Source organism: Sturnus vulgaris, chromosome 16, assembly GCF_052056855.1.
Source record: "Sturnus vulgaris isolate bStuVul1 chromosome 16, bStuVul1.hap1, whole genome shotgun sequence".
Taxonomy (NCBI): Eukaryota; Metazoa; Chordata; class Aves; order Passeriformes; family Sturnidae; genus Sturnus; species Sturnus vulgaris.
Window position 1 is genome coordinate 12698177 of NC_142258.1, and position 18979 is coordinate 12717155.

The 18979-nt window shown below is 41.0% G+C and overlaps 1 protein-coding gene across 18 annotated transcripts in view; it reads right to left on the bottom strand.

The window, feature by feature from the left end:
• RBFOX1 (RNA binding fox-1 homolog 1) overlaps positions 1 to 18979 on the bottom strand; it is a 1116721-nt gene that overhangs the window by 641094 nt on the left and 456648 nt on the right. For all 18 annotated transcript variants that reach the window (XM_088174490.1, XM_088174487.1, XM_088174481.1 and 15 more), the window contains one exon: positions 4232 to 4294. In XM_088174490.1, coding sequence (XP_088030616.1) covers positions 4232 to 4294 — 63 coding nt within the window. The remainder of the gene's footprint in view (positions 1 to 4231; positions 4295 to 18979) is intronic.

Below are 18979 nucleotides of genomic sequence, written 5' to 3' on the forward strand. Positions count from 1 at the left end.
CAAAAGTAGTGTATTTAGCTCCCTAAACAGGAAAGCACATATCTAGTGAAACATATTTAACTAATGGAAAAGCAATATTAAAAATCAGCCACCTAACAATGAATTACCTCGCAGCAGCACTAGGAAAAAAAAAATAAATCCAACACAGGTCAGGCTCAGCTACCCTAGTTAAGCTCTTTCTGAAGCAAAAACATCCATGAGAATATTCTGCTGCTCATCATTAGGAGTGGGTAAATGCCTCGCTGCTCCTGGTCCTTAATGAATTCCTACAATAACTGTTGAAGATATTTGAAGATATTGCAAAACAATAATGAATAATATGACAGTGGAGCAGATCCTAACAACTAAACAGTTCCCCATCCTAGCTCAGAAAAAGTAATGGAGCAGAACTTACTGCATCATTTACGTTGTCTAACTACCATTCTTCATCCCTTTTTTATTGTAATTTGCACATATCAGTAATTCAAAGTGCTGCAATTTAAAAAATATTCAACTCTCTAGACTAATACTCTCATTCAGACTGCATCACAATGGAGAGAGATGAATAAATAAGAATACCATCATTAAATTTTTTCTTCTATATTTATTAGAATAAAGTTATAATATTGGCTTATTTCTAAGAGAATTGTGGTATTTTATAATAGGCCTCTTTCACAATTTTTTGCTTTTCATGCCTCTCAGGTAGAAATCCCTAGATCACACTAAACTCCTCAGACTCCTCCATGGCATGCTATAATGTTTTGGAAAATAGGTTTATTGTTTTGACAATTTTTAAAGATGTGTTTAATGAGGGAGAAAAAGGGACTCATAATGCCCTATAATATTTTCAATGCAATAACAGCTATTTGTCCTTTATTTTGTTCTGCATGTTTACAATTCCAAGGAAAACACAGCTCACTCTAAAATTAGAGAAAAGGGGTTTAAATGCCTTTCTTCACCTGGCTTTACAGGCCCTGCCTGCAAGTGCCTCTGTGTCACTGCCAGACTGCAGGAGTGAAGGTTAGACTGGAGAGCAAAAGCCTTTCAGCATAAATATCTTTACATCCAGCAGGGTTTAAACATGGATAGCCATGGCAGACCTTCCAAAGGATGAAGCTGTCAAATTAACATGAAGCAGCACCCCTGGCTCATCCTTTCTCTGTTACTTGAAAATCTCCCAGTCAAGGAAAGGTGTTACTAATAAACCAAGATCACTTAATTACAGTATGTTTATCAAATTATGGAACAGCTGTTGCTCTATGCACAAACTGAAGAGTAAGAAAAAACAGAATGGGCAAGAATTGTATAAACTTTCTGCCAAACACCGAAACACTTGTGATTTTTTTTTCTTTTTTTCAGAGAACTCTGGTTCAATACTGAAGGGAAATGTCTTGCTTGCCAAAGGATTGGAGTTTCAGGCAAAGGAGGTGCCATGGGGAGGGCAAAGCACAGCAATTTCTCTTTCAGGATAAGCTCGACTCACAGAAATGAAACACAGCCCAAGTGTCCAACTTGTGAGCTGAGAGCCCTGCCAGCTCAACCCCAGCTCAACCCCAGCTCCCACTGCTCAATCCCAGCTCCTACAGCTCAATCCCAGCTCAATCCCAGCTCAACCCCAGCTCCTACAGCTCAACCCCAGCTCCCATAGCTCAACCCCAGCTCCTACAGCTCAACCCCAGCTCAACCCCAGCTCCCACTGCTCAGTCCCAGCTCCCACAGCTCAACCCCAGCTCCCACAGCTCAACCCCAGCTCAACCCCAGCTCCTACAGCTCAGTCCCAACTCAATACCAGCTCCCACGGCTCAACCCCAGCTCCCATAGCTCAACCCCGGCTCCCATAACTCAATCCCAGCTCCCATAACGCAATCCCAGCTCAACCCCAGGTCCTGTGTTTGTTTTAGCTGGGATACCCCAGCCAGGGCAGGGGCTCATGGTGCTGCTCCCAGCACTGCCCTCTGCAGCATTCCCACCTCAGGCAATCTCAGTTTGTCTCAGTGCCATGGGAAAACCTCTCCACGTCAGGGAATGAGTGAAGACTCTGCATATCTGGGTTTTACATCCATTTCTGCTCCAACCCCCCTGCCAGCCACTATTTGTCCTTAATTTCCCACTGTAGATTTGGAACAATTCTATCTCCTCTGCCTGTCATGTTTATTTTCAGTGGTTTCTGGAGCTGTCTTCTATTGCTTTGTTTACTGGGTTGCTCAGTGCACTGCAGCTTTGCTGGAGTACTGTAGGCATTCTGCACCATTAATAGAAGGTCAAACACCTAAATCCATAGGCTGTGCAACTGAATTTTAAAATCCAAGATTTCTCTGTAGCTAGGCTGTTAAAACTAGACTTACCTCAACATATTTCTCTATCAAAATGAAACAGGAAAACACTGCAAAGCAACAACAGCTAGGAATTGAACTAAATTTCAACCAAAGTACACTGAACACAAAATTCGATTATTACAAGAGATTTGTGAGAAGGGGCAGATATTGCTTTCAACACATACAATTCCAACGGCTTAACACCTGTGTGTTGGGCTGGAATGTGTGGCTTGAGATGCTTTTCTGCAGGCAGGGGAGGGGACAGAGCCTTTCAGCAGTGTGGCAGCCGTGGCCCGGGTGAGGAGGGCATCCCGGCCAGGCAGCTGGAGCTGCCAGCAGCCAGCTCCCATCCCGAGCTGAATGCAGGCAGCAGCCGGGGCTGGGCTGAGCCTGCTGGCACAGGGACCCCTCAGCTGATGGATGGTCCTGCTGGAACCGGGAAAATAACCCACAAATGATGCACGGGGAGGTTGGGGAGTGTTAAACCTTCCTCACGTTCCAAATGAGCATTTTCTTCTTCTTTCTTCTTGTAGGTGCCCAAACCTCTGCTTTAGCTTGTAGAGGGAAAAATTAATATCTTTTCCTGGAAACTACATTTATAGCCACTGAGGCACTGTGCTCACAGCCAAATTAATGTTAGCTTCCTCAAAACATGCTGTGATTATCTCAGGGACTGCTGGCTCCCCCGTGCTGGAAACCCCAACCTCCTCCGTGCAATTTTTACCAGAATTTTTCTAACAAAAGCTGTCAATTGCATCAAATTCTGCTAAGGGCTGTAAGGTTATTCTGTGCTAGAAAATACTGTTCGTGACAGAGGGAAAGCTAAAAGCAACAAGCATGCTGAGCACTACAGAATTGATTCAAATCTATCCTCAAGATGAACAGGCTTTTTTTTTTTTCATCTAGTAAGCCAGGCAGTCTTTTTGAAATAATGAAATCTTATTTCAAAGACATTAAGAGGAAGATTGTGTTCAGTGTAGGAGAATAAATGCAAAACTCTTCTTTTTCCTAGCAAGGACTGTGTGGCTAATTTTTTCAGTGACATGAAACTTTGTGTGTTGGGGCAGAACTGAGCTTCTCACATTAATACAGTGGAACAAAAAAGTAAACGTAGTCTATTATTTTGTCAATACTCATGTACAACACAGAACAAAGAAGAATGTACTTATAAATGTATAAATGTATATAATGCAAAAATATACTAATACAGAACAAGCCATGCTCATTACCTAATACAAAATATCTGAGAACTAGAGTTTATTTTAAGCAGAGAATTATTTACAACTGTTTAAGAAATATAACACGAATTACAGTGTTTTTGTCTGATACTTCTGTATTTAGTGTAGTATAGAAAGTTCTATCCTGAATAAAAAGTGCTTCATCACTATTGGTTCTATGTATGTGCTACCAAGAAAAACTTTACTAAAGAAAAAATTCCAAGTATGAATGAGCAGCAAGTGTTGTGGATTTGAAAGTCTCTTCTCAGAAAGGGAGAAGACAAAAAATTAATCAGCTCAAATACCTTTTTTCACATGTCCCATTAATTTTGGAGCTTAATTCATGATCTTCCCTATTCTGACTTCATAGAGAGCATTTTCTAAAAGAAAGCATGATGAATTAATTATCCTTAGCTGTTCCGAGGGAAGGAAGTGTCTGTGAGTACACAAAGCAATCAGCCAGAGGTGACACAAACAGCACAGTGACACAACCCAAACACTACAAGGGAAACACAAGAGAAAATCGCTTCAACCTTCAGCCAGAACCAGGCAAGATTATTTCCTAAAGCATGTCACTGCTCACTACAGACACAAAGCCACCAGACCCTTCACTTGTGCTCTTCAAGCTCCTCACAAGCTGCAGAGGCCAAAGGATTTCTGCATTAATTGTGACAGCACGGGAGAGATCTGGGGAAATCAAGACAAAAATCAGGGACTTACTGAGAGGAGGCTGCGCTCATGGAAACAATAGGCACCACTCGCATGGGGCTGCTGTGGAGTTTCCTGGGGACAGAAAAACACATTTTTATTGGCAATGAGGGATTCAGGGCAGCTCCTGCTCGTGCCCTGTGCTCATGGAAGGCTTCAAGAGTCAACAGAAAATACAATTTCTAATGCACTGCGTGGGCTGTCACTGCACACACTATTGGGTCAGAAGTGCATTTTTATTGTAGCACAAAGCCAAACAGCAAAATCTGGTTAGTGATTCACAAGTATGATTTTATTACTTATTAAACATCCCATGGACAGTACATTCATTCAGACAGTTTGCAATGCATTTGAAACCAAAAAATCTGTGTTTTCATTGCAAATTTACCTACTAAAATAGAAATTACTAAGCTGTAACTGTAAATTTTCCCCAGCACAGGTTTCTGTTTCAACAGGAACACACCACTGTAATTTGCTTTCTGTGTATCCTTTAAGTGAAAGTTTACAGCATTTTTGCAAAAGAAAAATTATTGTAAAATGCATAAGCAAAAGGAGGGCATTCAGAATATATTTTACAAGCTCATATTTGGGAACTCCAAGAGGGTAACACTCTATTCCATGCCATTCTTTCTTATTAATGAGCAGCTGTGACATGTAACATTTTACTGAATTATTCACTGAATTTCAGTAGGTACAGTAAGCTCAGCCATGTTTTACCTCACAGATTCTCCCTGCATGCATTTTTCATTTTCACATGCAAATAGCAATATGTACTCTTTGATACAAATACTCCTGAAAATAGAATTGTTGTCCATACTTTGAGTCTCCAAAGATAATACACACCTAGGTCAGAGTATAATAAAGTCATTCTGTGAGTAAATTTAATACATTTTTTATCACTTCAGTAAAATTCTAAACAGTAAACATACTGGGTATTTTTTCCACAAAATATCCTGACCCTTTTATGTGGTTTCACTTTAAACAAAAAAGTTAAATAAATAACTAAATAAAAAAAAACCAGTCAAGTTTCTTTCTAATGCAACTGAGGGGAAATGGCAACAAGAACCACCAGTAGCAGAAACAAAAAAAGTTAAATAAATAACTAAATAAAAAAAAAGTCAAGTTTCTTTCTAATGCAACTGAGGGGAAAAGGGAACAAGAACCACCAGTAGCACAAAGGCACTTGCTGTATAAACATGTCAGGCAGCACTGCAGTGATCACACACACTGATAAAAGAACTTCAGAGTTTGGAAAGGTGACAAGCAGGACCAGCAAACACCCTTGAATTTGTCACCTTGGAGCTGGGGCCATGGCTGGGGAGCACCTCTCACATCTGACTTCACACTGATGCTCTCAGCAGCAATGCCACTGCCTGAGTGCCCAAACCCTCCCAACAACCCACTGCTGAGCTGACCACACACGAGTTTCCTTTTCTTTATGTGCTGCTGGGCAAAAAGCACGAGTGGCACAGTTAGAAACTGCCTTGGCACAGATTTGTCCCTACCCTGCTGGGGCAGTGCAGCCCCCTGGCCCCACCAGCCAGCCCAGGGCAGCTCCTGGTGCAGAATAAATCCCACAGGGATGGCATTTCACCTGCCCCACAGCAGGGCACAGCTCCCAGGGCTTGCACACACCCCTGGGCACAAATTGTCCCTCTTACCAAGGACACTGATTTGTTATCCAGCTACTCAGGCCATACCTAAACCACAAATGAGATTTCAGCCATATTCACATGGTTGTGTCAATCAGGAGCTGGAAAATGCCAGTAGCTTGGTGTGAAAAACCCCTACTGTAATTCTGATAAAATGCTATTTACAGGCCTCAGGATAACCTGGCTGGCTCTGGACTTGGCCTCACACCTCATTCTTGACTCTGACAAGAAATGCCACTGAGAGCTGCCCACACAGCTACAAGCAATCCTGTGCACAAACATGGCATGCACATTGCCAATACTAAATTTCCTTCTCCACAACTCCCCTAAGCTGTGGCTTAACACAAAACAGGCAAGTTTTGCACTCCTAATAAAAATAGGAAATAAACAGGACTCAGAAATAAATCCCCAATCAGCAAAGTTTTGCTTGCAGCTGGTATTCCAACATTTGCAGGTGGCAGCACACGGAGAACAGCAGAACCCTTCTGCAGAGTGACCAGGGTGCTCCTGCTCTGCTCTCAGCCAAGGCAGACTGGAGAGGCAGCTGGAGCAAGCCCAGCTGAGGGTGCAGGGAGACGTTTGGCAGAGATGATGATCTACTGAGATTCACTTCAAAATGAGAAAGTGTTTCCAGGTGAAAGTGTCAGTACCGAGATACCCCAGGGGCTTCTCCCTCAGGACAGAGCTCAGGCAGCCCAAAGAAGCCAAGGTTGTTCTGCAGGGTCACTGAGAGAGCCCCAGGCCATTCAGGCTTCATAAAATATCTCCAGAGCCAAGCTTTCCAAGAGTATCCCAGACATGTTATTATTTTCCAGTAGAAGTGGCTTCGTTAAGCATTATATTAAAGGAAAAAACAAACCTAAAGCAATAATAAAAATCCCTACTGATACATATATACAATTACTGAGTCTGACTTAACATCTACTGCTTCAGACCTCTATCAAAAGCCTATGTCTAAATTGGTCTAATCTGATATTTTTTTAATTCCCTTCTAAAAATGCAATTAAACAATGATATCTGTTGCTGCAAGTTAAAAGCCATTCCCTTTAGATAACAAGCAAATACAACAAGCACTGAGTTCTGCCATCATTAGACTTCTAACCATATTACTCCTATTTTGAGGCTTTTTTTGTTTGGTCTCAGTTTAATTTCCTGTCAGCCTTACAAGAGATTTCTAATGTTTGGGCTGTAGGATATGCTCTGATTAAAAATAATCTTCCCAATTACTGCCTGGCATGACTCTACTGCCACATGCACTCTGCCACTGGCTCCTGCATTTCTGTCAGCAGTAATTGTGTCTGTAGCTTCTAACTGTAAATGAAAACCCAGGGGGCATATTTGGGTTCCAGTTTCCTTTGCCCAGCCATATCTTTTAATTTGCACTGTCTGTCAAAAGGAGATGTTTGTAGGCACTAAAAGGAAATCCTCAGAACATCAGGTTAAAAAAAAAAAGGGAAAAGGAGAAAAAATGAAATGCAACTGGAATATGATAAACCACATTTGATATTTATGCCAGGATACTCAACTCAGAGCAGCTCACTGCCTTGATTAGCCTTAGAAGAGGGGGACTGAAACCATTTACTGAGCATTTCTAGCAGCACTTTGTTATTGTTAAATTTCATCCTGAATCTTAAGCATCACCTTAGTATGACTTTTCTTCTTTTTATTTTTTTTTAATTCTATCATTACAATGAATACTTTACAGAAACAGCATTTCTTATCACAATGGAAAATGTTATTATTGGTCAGGCTCTGGGCCCTGGCCTAAACTGTGCCATGGGGTTTCCATCTCCAGCCTGGCCGCCCTCAGACACGGCTCTCTGACTACTCTGCACCTCCTCTCCAGCCTTCGTGCTCCTGTGGGGACTGCCATGGTCCCCTCGCCTCCATCCCAAGGGGCTGCTGCTCCTGGAGTCCCCGGATGGACCCTGGGGCTGGCAGGGAGCTCCTGTCTCAGGAGCTGGCTGTGCTCCCTGGGGACAGCCAGAGCTGTCCCTGTCCCCTTGGGAGCTGCCAGCTGTGCCCTGGGACACCTGCACCTGGCCCTCAGGGCAGCCACAGCCTCCAGGGATGTGCTGGATGCATGTTCAGACCCTCACAGGTGCCCTTGTCCTCTCAGGAGTGATGGAGAGGTCCCCGTGTCCCCAGGGATGCTCCCTGTGACAGGAGCAGGACGGAATCAAGGTCCCTGGGGCACAGAACCTGCAGAAGGACAAAGCAGCAAGCACAGGCTGTACCCTGTGAAGTGGGCACAGAAGAAACTCGAGGAGGAGAAAAAACATCTGATGCAATGTCAGGAAGGAAGCTTGGTGTGGAAGGGAAAAAGCACAACCAACTGTGCAGGAATGCTCGTGGGGGACACATGGGACACTGCAAAGGGCAACAGCATGAAGACTATTCAGAAGACAGCTGCAGTTATTGCTAGAAGCAAATATCACTATAAAATTAAGAATACTGTACTCTGAAAAAAAAAAGTTCTATGAAGTCTTAGTCTCTGAGCTTTCAAAATTAAGTAAATTTTTGTCTCAAAATGAAAATGGCACACATTTGGAATCCTAGGGATGCAGAGAGCATATTTTTGTACAAACGAATCATTTTCTTTGTGATAGGAGGATAAACACTGAGATTTGGTGAATGTGAGCAGGGATTTGTCCAAATAGCACTTAAAATTGAATAGCTTCTCTTGGCATAGGAACTGATTTGAAATATTAAATGCAAATGTTAGTGCTCCACACTGTGTTTGCTGGTTGATGCTCTGCTCTGTGCTGTTTGGATCTGTACATGAGGGGAGACACTGGAAAGGTGAGAACAGACAATCTCAGCTCTGTCCTGAACCTCTGGCACAGCACTCCAGGTGGAACCTTCCTTTTGTAGGGCTCTGCCCCTCAGTGCACATTCTGTGCAACCAAAGACTGGTGACAGGTTTCAACACATCAGCTGAAATGTCTGTGCAGTGGAGACTGTGATCACCATTGCCTTCACAACTGCATGGTGGTACAGAGGAAAAACGGCACAGATCTGTTAGAAAAATGATTTGTAAAATATTGTACAAACTGTGTAAGAAGTTCTTCCTGCCCCTCTGAGCCCTGAAGGGCAGCAGGGCTGCACGTGCTGCAGCACAGAACTAGACTGGGATAACTCAAACTATCCTTGCTTCTATTTCCATCCCTTACCTGAGATAAAACCATCATTTACCATGTCTGTCCCCCTACCTGTGACTGCAACTGCCAGGTTTAAACAAACACCTGCTTTTTTAATAAAACAGGTAAGCCACTGAGTGAAAAAGGGTTGCTCCTGTGACTGAGGCCATGTGCATGTTTACGTATTTTTTCAGCATAAAACCTGTAGGATTAAATACAGCAGCAAACATATCATGAAGCTGAAAGGAATGTGGGTCTCTTACAAAAGGACTTTTCATAATTTTGGCTGCAGAGGCAGTTCCTCAGCTGTGGGAGAGTCAGCTCCTCTGTCAGTGCAGGGACAGGACAAAGCCCAGGGCATGGAGTTTCTCATTTCCTGTTGTCATCGTGGCTCTTACGAGTCCCAAAACTTCTCTTCTCTTGTTTGTTTGTTTCTCCCCACTTTTCTGCAGTACAGACTGATCTGCCCCACGAGCAGGTAGAAAATTGCACCAATAGCAGCAAAAATAGCAGCAATGTTGCAAGGTAGCTTGCAGGTGTTAACTCAAAGGAGGTGCAGAAATAAAATAGTTTGAAAAAGGTTAAACTGTCCTCATCTGCTGCTGGAGAAATCCTTCCACTGATTCCAGTGGTGAGCTGGATAGCCCTGAACACCCTGCTCCTGGCAAACACTAAAAAGCAGGAACATTATACTTCCCAAACCCAGGCTTTGCATTCTGCATTTTTACATCAGTGGTTCTCTCATCTATCACAGGTCAAGAAATAATCACACCTCTACAAGCAATGCAGTTTGGAAAGGAATATCCCATGCAGAGAGAAGAATGGTAAACTTATTTTTTATTATTTTTAACAGAAATTTTGACATTGCTAAATGCTGTAGATGTTGATAATATTTGAAATCAAGGATTGGAATAAGAAAAAATAAAAACAAAGCCCACCAGTTTATCCAACAGCTTTGTGATTTATGACATAATTATTCTTAGAGAAACAGCACAACTCTAGGCTACATCTCTGAACCCTAACAGAAAAATACTAGTAAGAGAGTCCATCATATTCCACAGACTGGAGCATGTCTCCTGTGGACAAAGCAAGGAAAAACAATCTAATTTGGGTAGATATACCAAACTTTCTGATCCAAAGACATTTTTATCACCAGAGAAAATAAAAGCATCATTTCACAGACTGGAGGCAGAGAGGGGGTGGGATTGGATCAGCTGACAAACACCCATCTCCAGGAAGAAGGACTTTTGTCAGGTGATCAGAGCTGGGGAGGGCCCAGCCTTGCCCCAGGTATCACACAAACCCTGCTGGAGCCATCCCCAGCCCACGGCCCCCACTCCAGCACATTGCTGCAGACAAGGGAGAAGTTACTTTGCACACGGGCTATTGTGGTTTTAGCAAAAGGATTCTTACTGTTTATGAAGAAAAATTATTTCAGTCTGAAAAAGAGGAAAAAAAAAAAATAATCCAAGCCTGCCATGTTTGGAGACCTACTCCTTCTCCATAAAATGACTACAATTGATTTCAAAAGACAAGTTAGTGTTTGTTTTACACAACACAGGGGAGCCTTGGGCTGAAAGAATTATTTCTTGTTGTTGCCTCCAGCTGGGTGTAATTTGACGATGATTACAGAATGTCAAGTCACAAGCAGGGAGATCCATGCAGATCCCACACTGGAGTTGCAGTGCTCTCCTCTGATGAGAAGGAAAGAAAGGAGGAAGCTCAGCTGTGTCAAGCAGCAAATTTTCTCCAAGAGTAACATGACTTTGCATGGAAAAAAAAGCAAAAAGTATAAATGATGCAACCCATAGGCCAGGCACACAGAATACATCAGTGAAAAACTCTTGGTTATTTGTAAATAAACAAAATTGGTGATTTCTTTTTTTTTTTTTTTAACTAGTGTTCTTTCAGCAAAAAAAGATGCAGATTTGTCAAAGTCACACATTTCTGAATGACCAGTTCCACACATTTTTTCCTTCCTCCATGACCTTCCCCAGCATCCCAGGAGGACCCCAGGCTGCAGGAAATGGCAGCTCCTCCATCAGTGGCAGCAGCAGGGGCTGCAGCCCAGGGAAGTGACACGTGTGGGACGAAGCCACTGGTCACTGGGAGAGGGGCAGGGGCTGCCCAGGCTGCCACAGGAGCCTTTCCTGCCTTCTGCAAATCCCTCACTGAGCAGCCCAGCCTGACACTTCATATTCACACCCGATTGCAAGCTATGTACTCAAGGATAAAGCTCGGTAATAATAAAGATTCACAGGCTGACAGGCTCAGCATACAAATTCTCAGTGCACAGCTCACTTCCAATATATGTTGGGGTTTTTTTTCTAATCTTAAAAAGAATAAAGAATTTTCCTCTTATAAAAGAAACAACAATACTTCCCATTTAGTGAGGGAAACAATGGAATGAGAAAAGATAATTTTAGTCTAAATGTAGATATTGGTAAAGAAGCACCAAAATAAAGATTTTATTTCAATATCAGAACACTGCATCCCCAGTCCTTGTCCTGCTCATCTGACACAGGAATACATCAAATAAGCTATGCAGTTTCTTTTTTGCAGGGCCAAATCTTTTCAGCCAGAAATACACTACTTTAAACTATTTAATAACTTGCCAACATTTCCAACAATTTATGGCTTGTATTTAGCATGTCAGCTGTGAAGCCAAAACCACTGGAAATATTTAAAACCTCAATAAATGTTACTGGAACATGGTACCTAACCAGTGGTCTCACTATTCCCACACTGGATCACCAATGAACAAATTTCTAGGTGCTGGTTAAACTTCATTCTTCCCCTCAGTCTTAGTCATGTTCTATTTTACATTTTATCCAACACTGCTTAACACTGTGCTTTGTACAGTAATATATAATTTTTTTTATTTTCACAGTGGCACTGTAAAGTCACAGCCCATTTTAAAAATTTTTCTATTTAATGTTTATTTCATGTTACAACAACCTGGCAACATGTTCCTGGGGTGGTTTTTTTGTTTGTTTGTTTGTTATGTGAATGTTACATATGTAGGAGGTGGTTTAAAATGAACAAAATTATAATTAAATGCCTGATAGTTTTTACACTGAAAATACTGTTACTAAACATTAGCTCCCCTTAGACTCTTTTGCTTGTTTCGTATTTTGCTTCAAATGTCTACAATTCTATTACTAAATCTACCTTTTTATTTTAAACTCACATGGCATCCAGCTTAACTCCATCTCACTAAATCACCTTGTTAGTCATACTGTGATTCATTACATTTCACTGCCTTTCATACTTAAATTATTCCATTTCTTTCCCTGCTCCCCACATTACTTTGAACATGACAAGTGTCACTTGGTGCAATGATTCCTTATATTGCAGCCTCACAGAACTCCCTCTATTAACACTTGATCATTCTCCCTGCAAGTTTTCCTGCAGAATTGCCTTCCAAAACAATCCCAAATTCACACATTCAGTCCCATCCCTTCATTCCATTTACATTTCATGGCCACCAAGACAGAGGAACCAAACTGTATTTGCTGCATCATAACCCAAGGGATAAATCAACTCTCAACTCCAGTCCTTCCCCAAGCACCTCATGTGCCTGCTGCACCTGCAGGGATGCACCTGGGAATTCTGACTCCATCCCTCTGCCCACACCCCCAGGATCAGAGGTTTGATGGGACACAAGATACAGAGGGTTGAGGCACAGTGCAGTTTGGCTTATACCATGAAAATGGAACTATTTTCAATCTACAGAGGGAATAAGCAGCTGAATCTCCAGATCATACAAATATGATTATTGTGGCATAAACTGCTGCTCATTCTTACTCTCTTCTTGACCAAAGCTTTGTTTTTCAGGGATTCCACTCACAGTCAGCATTCACTTCTCAGATTTAATGCAGAAATAAGCAATAGCTCCTCTACTACCAAAAAAAATATTTTTCTTCACAGATTTCTTAATTGAGCCTTGGAAAAAGATCATTGCCAATGCTAAGCAACAGATCAGCATTTCCCTTTAGAGAGTGCAGATATGGAAGTGCAGTAACCTGAGCTCAAATTGAGGATGAAGTGGCTGAAATAACACCAAACCTGGATGTTCCTCAGAGCTGCCCTCCCCACTGCTTCCCAAGGGGGTGTGAGCAATCCCTCCTGCCAAAACTGGCACTGGCTCTCCCCACTACTGGCAACTCAAGAGACAGAATTTTCTCCAAGCTAATTTATCCTGAAAGCTGCTCTGCTGCTCTTGGGCTCCTCGATGCAGGAGCTCAGTTCCTGGGGGCTGGAAGTGCCCCTGTGTCCTGGGGAATGAGGGGATGGAAAGCAGCCAGAGCCAGCAGGAGCTGCCACCAAGTGCCCCAAGCTGTTTGCCAGCTGTAATATCTAAGTTATTATTTATTTCTATTTGCAACTCATCAAGAGCTAGACTGGATTCAAAAGCTGCCACATTTACCAAGAGCTGCCAATCCCAGCCTGAGTCACTCGATCCTCTGGGCAATAACCAAATCCTGCCTGGCTGCAGGGTAAGGTGTCTTCATCTTTCCAGGGGTCGAGAGAAAATGTTACAAGGACTAGGAGATAACTGCTTGCTCCAATGGAATTTTATTCCAAGTCAAATTAAAAATTGCTCAGTATCTTGTTACTGAAGGCAATCACTTAGAAAGCATCAGACACTCACTGCTGTCAGACAAGTTTGTCTAAAGGAATCATGGCAATGTTTACAATTTTCTTCCCCTAATCTTAACTTGTAAAACATCTTGCTTTTGGAATGAAAAAAAATTTAAACGTTTTTAAATCATGATTAAGATCTAGCCTACTAAACCAAAACAAGCTTATTTTCTTTGTTCAAAAATACACCTTCATAGTTAGTAGCTTGAAAAATCTGTGCAGGAAGGAATGATTCAAGTCCCAGAGCCACAACTCACAGTGAACTGGTAAAATGTCTTTGTCCTGCTTAATTATCAAAGCTCTTCTGGGTACCACATCTACCCATCATAATTCAGACACTTGTGAATAATTCAAGATGTTATGGTTTAACTTCTATCAGCAATTCCCTTGGAGAGAGGAGCAGTAAGTAAGCATTTCTTATAAGTTATAGCATGGATCCATATAATTAATATTTTGATGTACTTTACCTGTTTGCTCCTGTGATATTAAGTTGTTATTAAATAAATAACACACTCAGCTAACTTGTCTCACTTTTCAAAGATGCTCCAATTTATGTAATTGCTTTATTTGATTTATTGTTGCATCTTTACTCAAATAACATATTCTGTTAATGTGCTATCAATGGAATTAGTAGGAAACTCTTTTTAATCAAGCCAGCGTTTTTATTGCAAAAGGAATGCACTGCTTGTGCATCCATGGAATCAAAATACCCTTTTAATGGTGGGAAGTAACCTGCTTTATCTTGGCAAGTTTTCCTTGGCATGCTGAAGCAAACCAGAGAAGATGTGCTGTTATTCAAGCATAAGAAAAATAGTAGCACCCCACTAACAAACCTCAGAGGTGACTAAAGGCACATAAAACCATATGAAAACAAGAACTAAAGTATGCCCTCATTTTTCAAGTAAGAATTCAGAGAAAGCCTCTGTCCAAGTGATTGGAAATTATGTATCAAACTTGTACAATTTTGAAATTAAATCCAGCAATATGAAGAAAGATTGATTTCAGCTTTTATTTGTTAATAGTGAACAGTTAAACTTTACTTCATGAAGTAAATACACGTTTTTGGTTAGGAGGATAAAGAATCATCACACACTTGTATTCCTGAAATAAACTTAATTTCTGCTGCCCCCAGCATTGTATGCTGATGTCCTGAGGAGCTGTGCCTGTCTGCTCTCCAGCCTCACAGACAAACTGGGGTTTACAACGAGAGAAAAATAAATCTCTGGAAATGGAGAGAAAATTAACTTGTTAATACTGCCCTCCCCCATTCATTTGCATTCATTAAAGGTATTAATTTTGACTATTAATTAGACTGGCATCTGTCTCTGTCCTGCTGGCAGGAGACCAGGGAGCACGAGCAGCGTTAGCTGCTGCTCCAGGTGTGCAGTGACTGAAAACTCATTTCTGAACTGCAATGAGGGGCAGCCATTGACACAGGATCAGCTGGCTCACACACACCTCCAAGAGCACACGAAGAGGGGATCTGCAGCACATGGAAGCATTCTGGCCCAACTTCAGTTCCCTGAGCAGAAGAGCTCAGCAATGCATTGACACCAGCTGCTGCACATGAGGCAAAAGCTCAAAGCCCACAAACCTAACACAGGCATTATTCCATTGGTTCCATAAATCACCTGCCTTGAGGAAAGCACACATCTATTACATGTTCTGAAAGAAAATTACTGCCATTGTACATAAAACTTGTTGCATTTCTAAAAGGTTCTGAAAAGACAATAATAAACTGCACTGCTGAATTTTTAAGACCTATAACTTCAAATTGAACTGTGTAGTATGTCCCAGGATTGGATTTCTCAGTACTTTTTATATTTTCTACCTTGTTCTTTTATTTCTTGGCAAAACATTCTGCCATGTCAGCACAGGTACTATAACATGTATAATTATACATGTACTGCACGGGAGAAACACCTCAAGTATCACATTTCTGGGAACTTGCACTGACAGCTGGAACACAGAAGCCAAAAGCCCACCAGACTGGAGTGTTTATGAATTCCTGCACAATTCCAAATGCTTTCTGTGACTTCCATTATATTTGTGAAACTCTTTACACCGATTTTATCGTTGATGCTGCAGCATTGTTTCCAAGTCTTGGAGTTTCTCACGGCATCTATCAGTCCTGTAGTGTCAGACAAAAAGCTTCTATTTATGGCTAAAATGACAGTAGAGCACACATTTCCTTCCCCATGGGCCAAATACCACACTGATAGCAATTGCAATCTCAATATAATCCTCAAATGCCTGAAATCCCTTCAAGTACCTCAATACATCAAGTGTTAAACGTTTTATAACACCTATAAACACTCCAAGAGTCTAATGAAGCTTATACTACTAAGAGTGCAACAAGTGAAAGGTGGTGTAAAAATCAATTTTCTTTCACCTTAGCTGATTTATATTCCTTCCTGAACAAATTAATTTCACACTAAGGAACCGGTTTAATAAAACTTGAGAGAAGCCCTATATTAAAGAGTTTTGTTCTTACTCCAGGCAGAGATAACTTGGAAATAGTAGTAAAACAGAAGTCTGGGATTACTCTGCAATTTGTAAAGCCTGGCCTGCCTCATTTCACAGCTTTTTCTCACTGAGTTTTATTTCTGAACTTGTGAAAATGAATTTTAAAAAGCACAATGCAGGTTTGCAATCCAGAAATTACACTATAAATAATAACATATAAAAGTAAACCAGACAAGTATGAAAACACATCCCAGGGAAATAAACACCTTCAGAGCCTTAGTGCCCAAACTGAGAATTAAGCTGTGCTTAATTCTAACCCTGTGTGCAATACAAATAGTTGCATTACAAATAAAGAAATCAAGGGGATTGCTGAGGTACTTGATGTGAAACCAGGACGGGCCATTGCAGCTCAGCTGGAATATTCAGCATTTCTGTCCCCTCCTCTCTGCTGTTGGAGCTGCCTTCCCATTTTGCATCCCTTACAGCCCCAAGAAATCCCTGCACACAGAAGAGCTCCTCCTCATCCTCATCCCCATCCCCATCCCCACAACCACCAACACATTCTGCTGGGTAACCAGGAAGAAGACAGAGATGAAAACTGCATTTCAAAACCAAGTCTATTTTCCATTTATAGAGTGAAATAACACGGACAAATTACATACATTAAGACCTCTCTGGAGCTTGGCTTGCAGATCTTCTCAACTGCTCAATACACTTGAATTTTCTTGCAGAGATTAACCAACTTTAAAAAGTAAAGCAAGTAGGATGCAGCACTCTACAGAGTGCACAGAACACAAAATCAGGGGCTCCAGCTGACAGGAAAAAAAAAAAAAAAGGGAAATGCTGTGAAAACAGATCAGCTGGGGTTTTTTTTACCATTATTATCTCTGCTGACTGTACCTACAACAGAATTCAACACCCTAGACTACATGTAACTCTTCTCCCACCTCACTTGCACATCCTTCTGGGGCTCCCAGGGTAAAATCCTAAGGCAAAAATGTTCATAAAAGCAGGTGCACAGCAAAAAATAGGAATCTGGAATGTATGCAAAATATGTGCAATAAATATCTACAACACAATTTGATTCATTTCAGAAATATTAATGCACCTTTGAAGTGTTTCTTTAAATAATGTTTTTAAAAGTAATTTAGCTTTTTTCAGCAATAGGCATGAATTGCAATTGTGCTAAGCATTTTAAGCCAGCATGGAGATTTGATTTGCTTGCTGTTGATTGAAAAACACATGAATGAAATCACTGCTATTTTTCTGAGATTAAAAATGGCATTTGAGGCTTCAGGTTTATGTTTTCTGATGTTGTTTAGGATGAAAAAGCTAATGTGGTTGGTGACCTCAGTGCCAATTTACCAGAACATGAACCAGCAAACAGACCACAGTTAGATACACAATGGCAATTTAAACACAAAATAACACAAGATAAATGGTGGTTTTTTGGTGGTTTTTTCTCATCTCACCTGCATAAAACTTTGCTGAATGACACAAAGGTGTGAAAGCACACCAAAAAAAAAAAAAAAAAAAAAAAAAGGAGTTTGCCATTAGAGACTGAAATATGAACACTGCAATACAGAGAGGGGGCAGGATATGGCAGGAAGAAAGCATACACTGCTCTAGTTTGTGGAAAAGCAGTCAAGAAAATAATTTATCTTCTTGTTTCCAAAATATAGGAAATATTTTAAAAAAAATCTGATAATGGGAAAATGTTGCCTGACTCCAATCATTTAAAGGAGTTCCAAAGGATCAAAAAAAGGAGAAAAGTTTTATAGGAAAGGCAAATAAATGAAAGTTTCTTCGATAACAAATCAAGATGTCAATTATTTCAACAAAGAGCAACTAGTGGAACATTTGCCTCAACTCCATTTCTGAACACTGCACCAATGGTTTTCTTTGACACTAAGGCTATCAACAGAGTCCACTAGAGATTGGAGAAATTTCAGTATTTATGGAGCCTTTATAAGAAATTAAGAGCCAAATGAGAAAATCCTTATGTTTAAAACATTCAGGTTAAATATTTCAACCTGGTGGACAGGGATCAAGTAAATCTTGGTTCCAACCTTTATTTTTCTGGGTAAACTAAAAAGAGTGATGACCTACATACTGTATTCAGGCTCCTAATCCTACCCCCACGTTTGACCAGGTATGTTTTGAACCTAATGAAAACTACATGGTGTAAACTGGCAGATCAAATTCTTCCTTTTTCATAGCAAACGAGACACATTCTGATGGAATAAATAATAATTGTCCCAGCTTCCTGCAAATTGCCACGCTTTAAAAATCCTTCCAGTTCTAGAGTGGTATTGATTTGAGAACCTTGGTTTCCAGGTGGTATCTTAATGAGTCTTAGATTGGTTTGAATGACCAAAAATAAGAAAAGTTCAGTTCTGTTCTGAAGGTTTTGCTTGCTCACAGGTGTTTCTGACCAAGCCTTTTTGCTCAGTCCTTCATCTCCAGCACAGAGTGCCAGGAGAAAAAGCTTCTACATAAATAATATTCTTCTCCAGAACCAACCATAATCCATTTTGAAGTCTCTGCTTGCTTACACCATCAGAAGAACAAACTCTGGACCCAGTCACTGACTGTATTTAAAACCGTTTCACACCTTTTAAACTCAACTTTCCACCTAAGGGCACACATGGAATTTTGGCCAACTTTCCTACAACACATTCCCTCTGCTTCCAAGTGTTGCCTTCACTACACAAAGCACAGCTCACCAGACCTCATTATTATCTCTCTACTTGATAATCAGGATTTCAATTCTTCTTTCCTTCCACTACTACCTTTGCCGATCTTTTTTTGCCTACAAAACATCTCTGTCAGTATTACATTTATTTCCTAGCCACGGT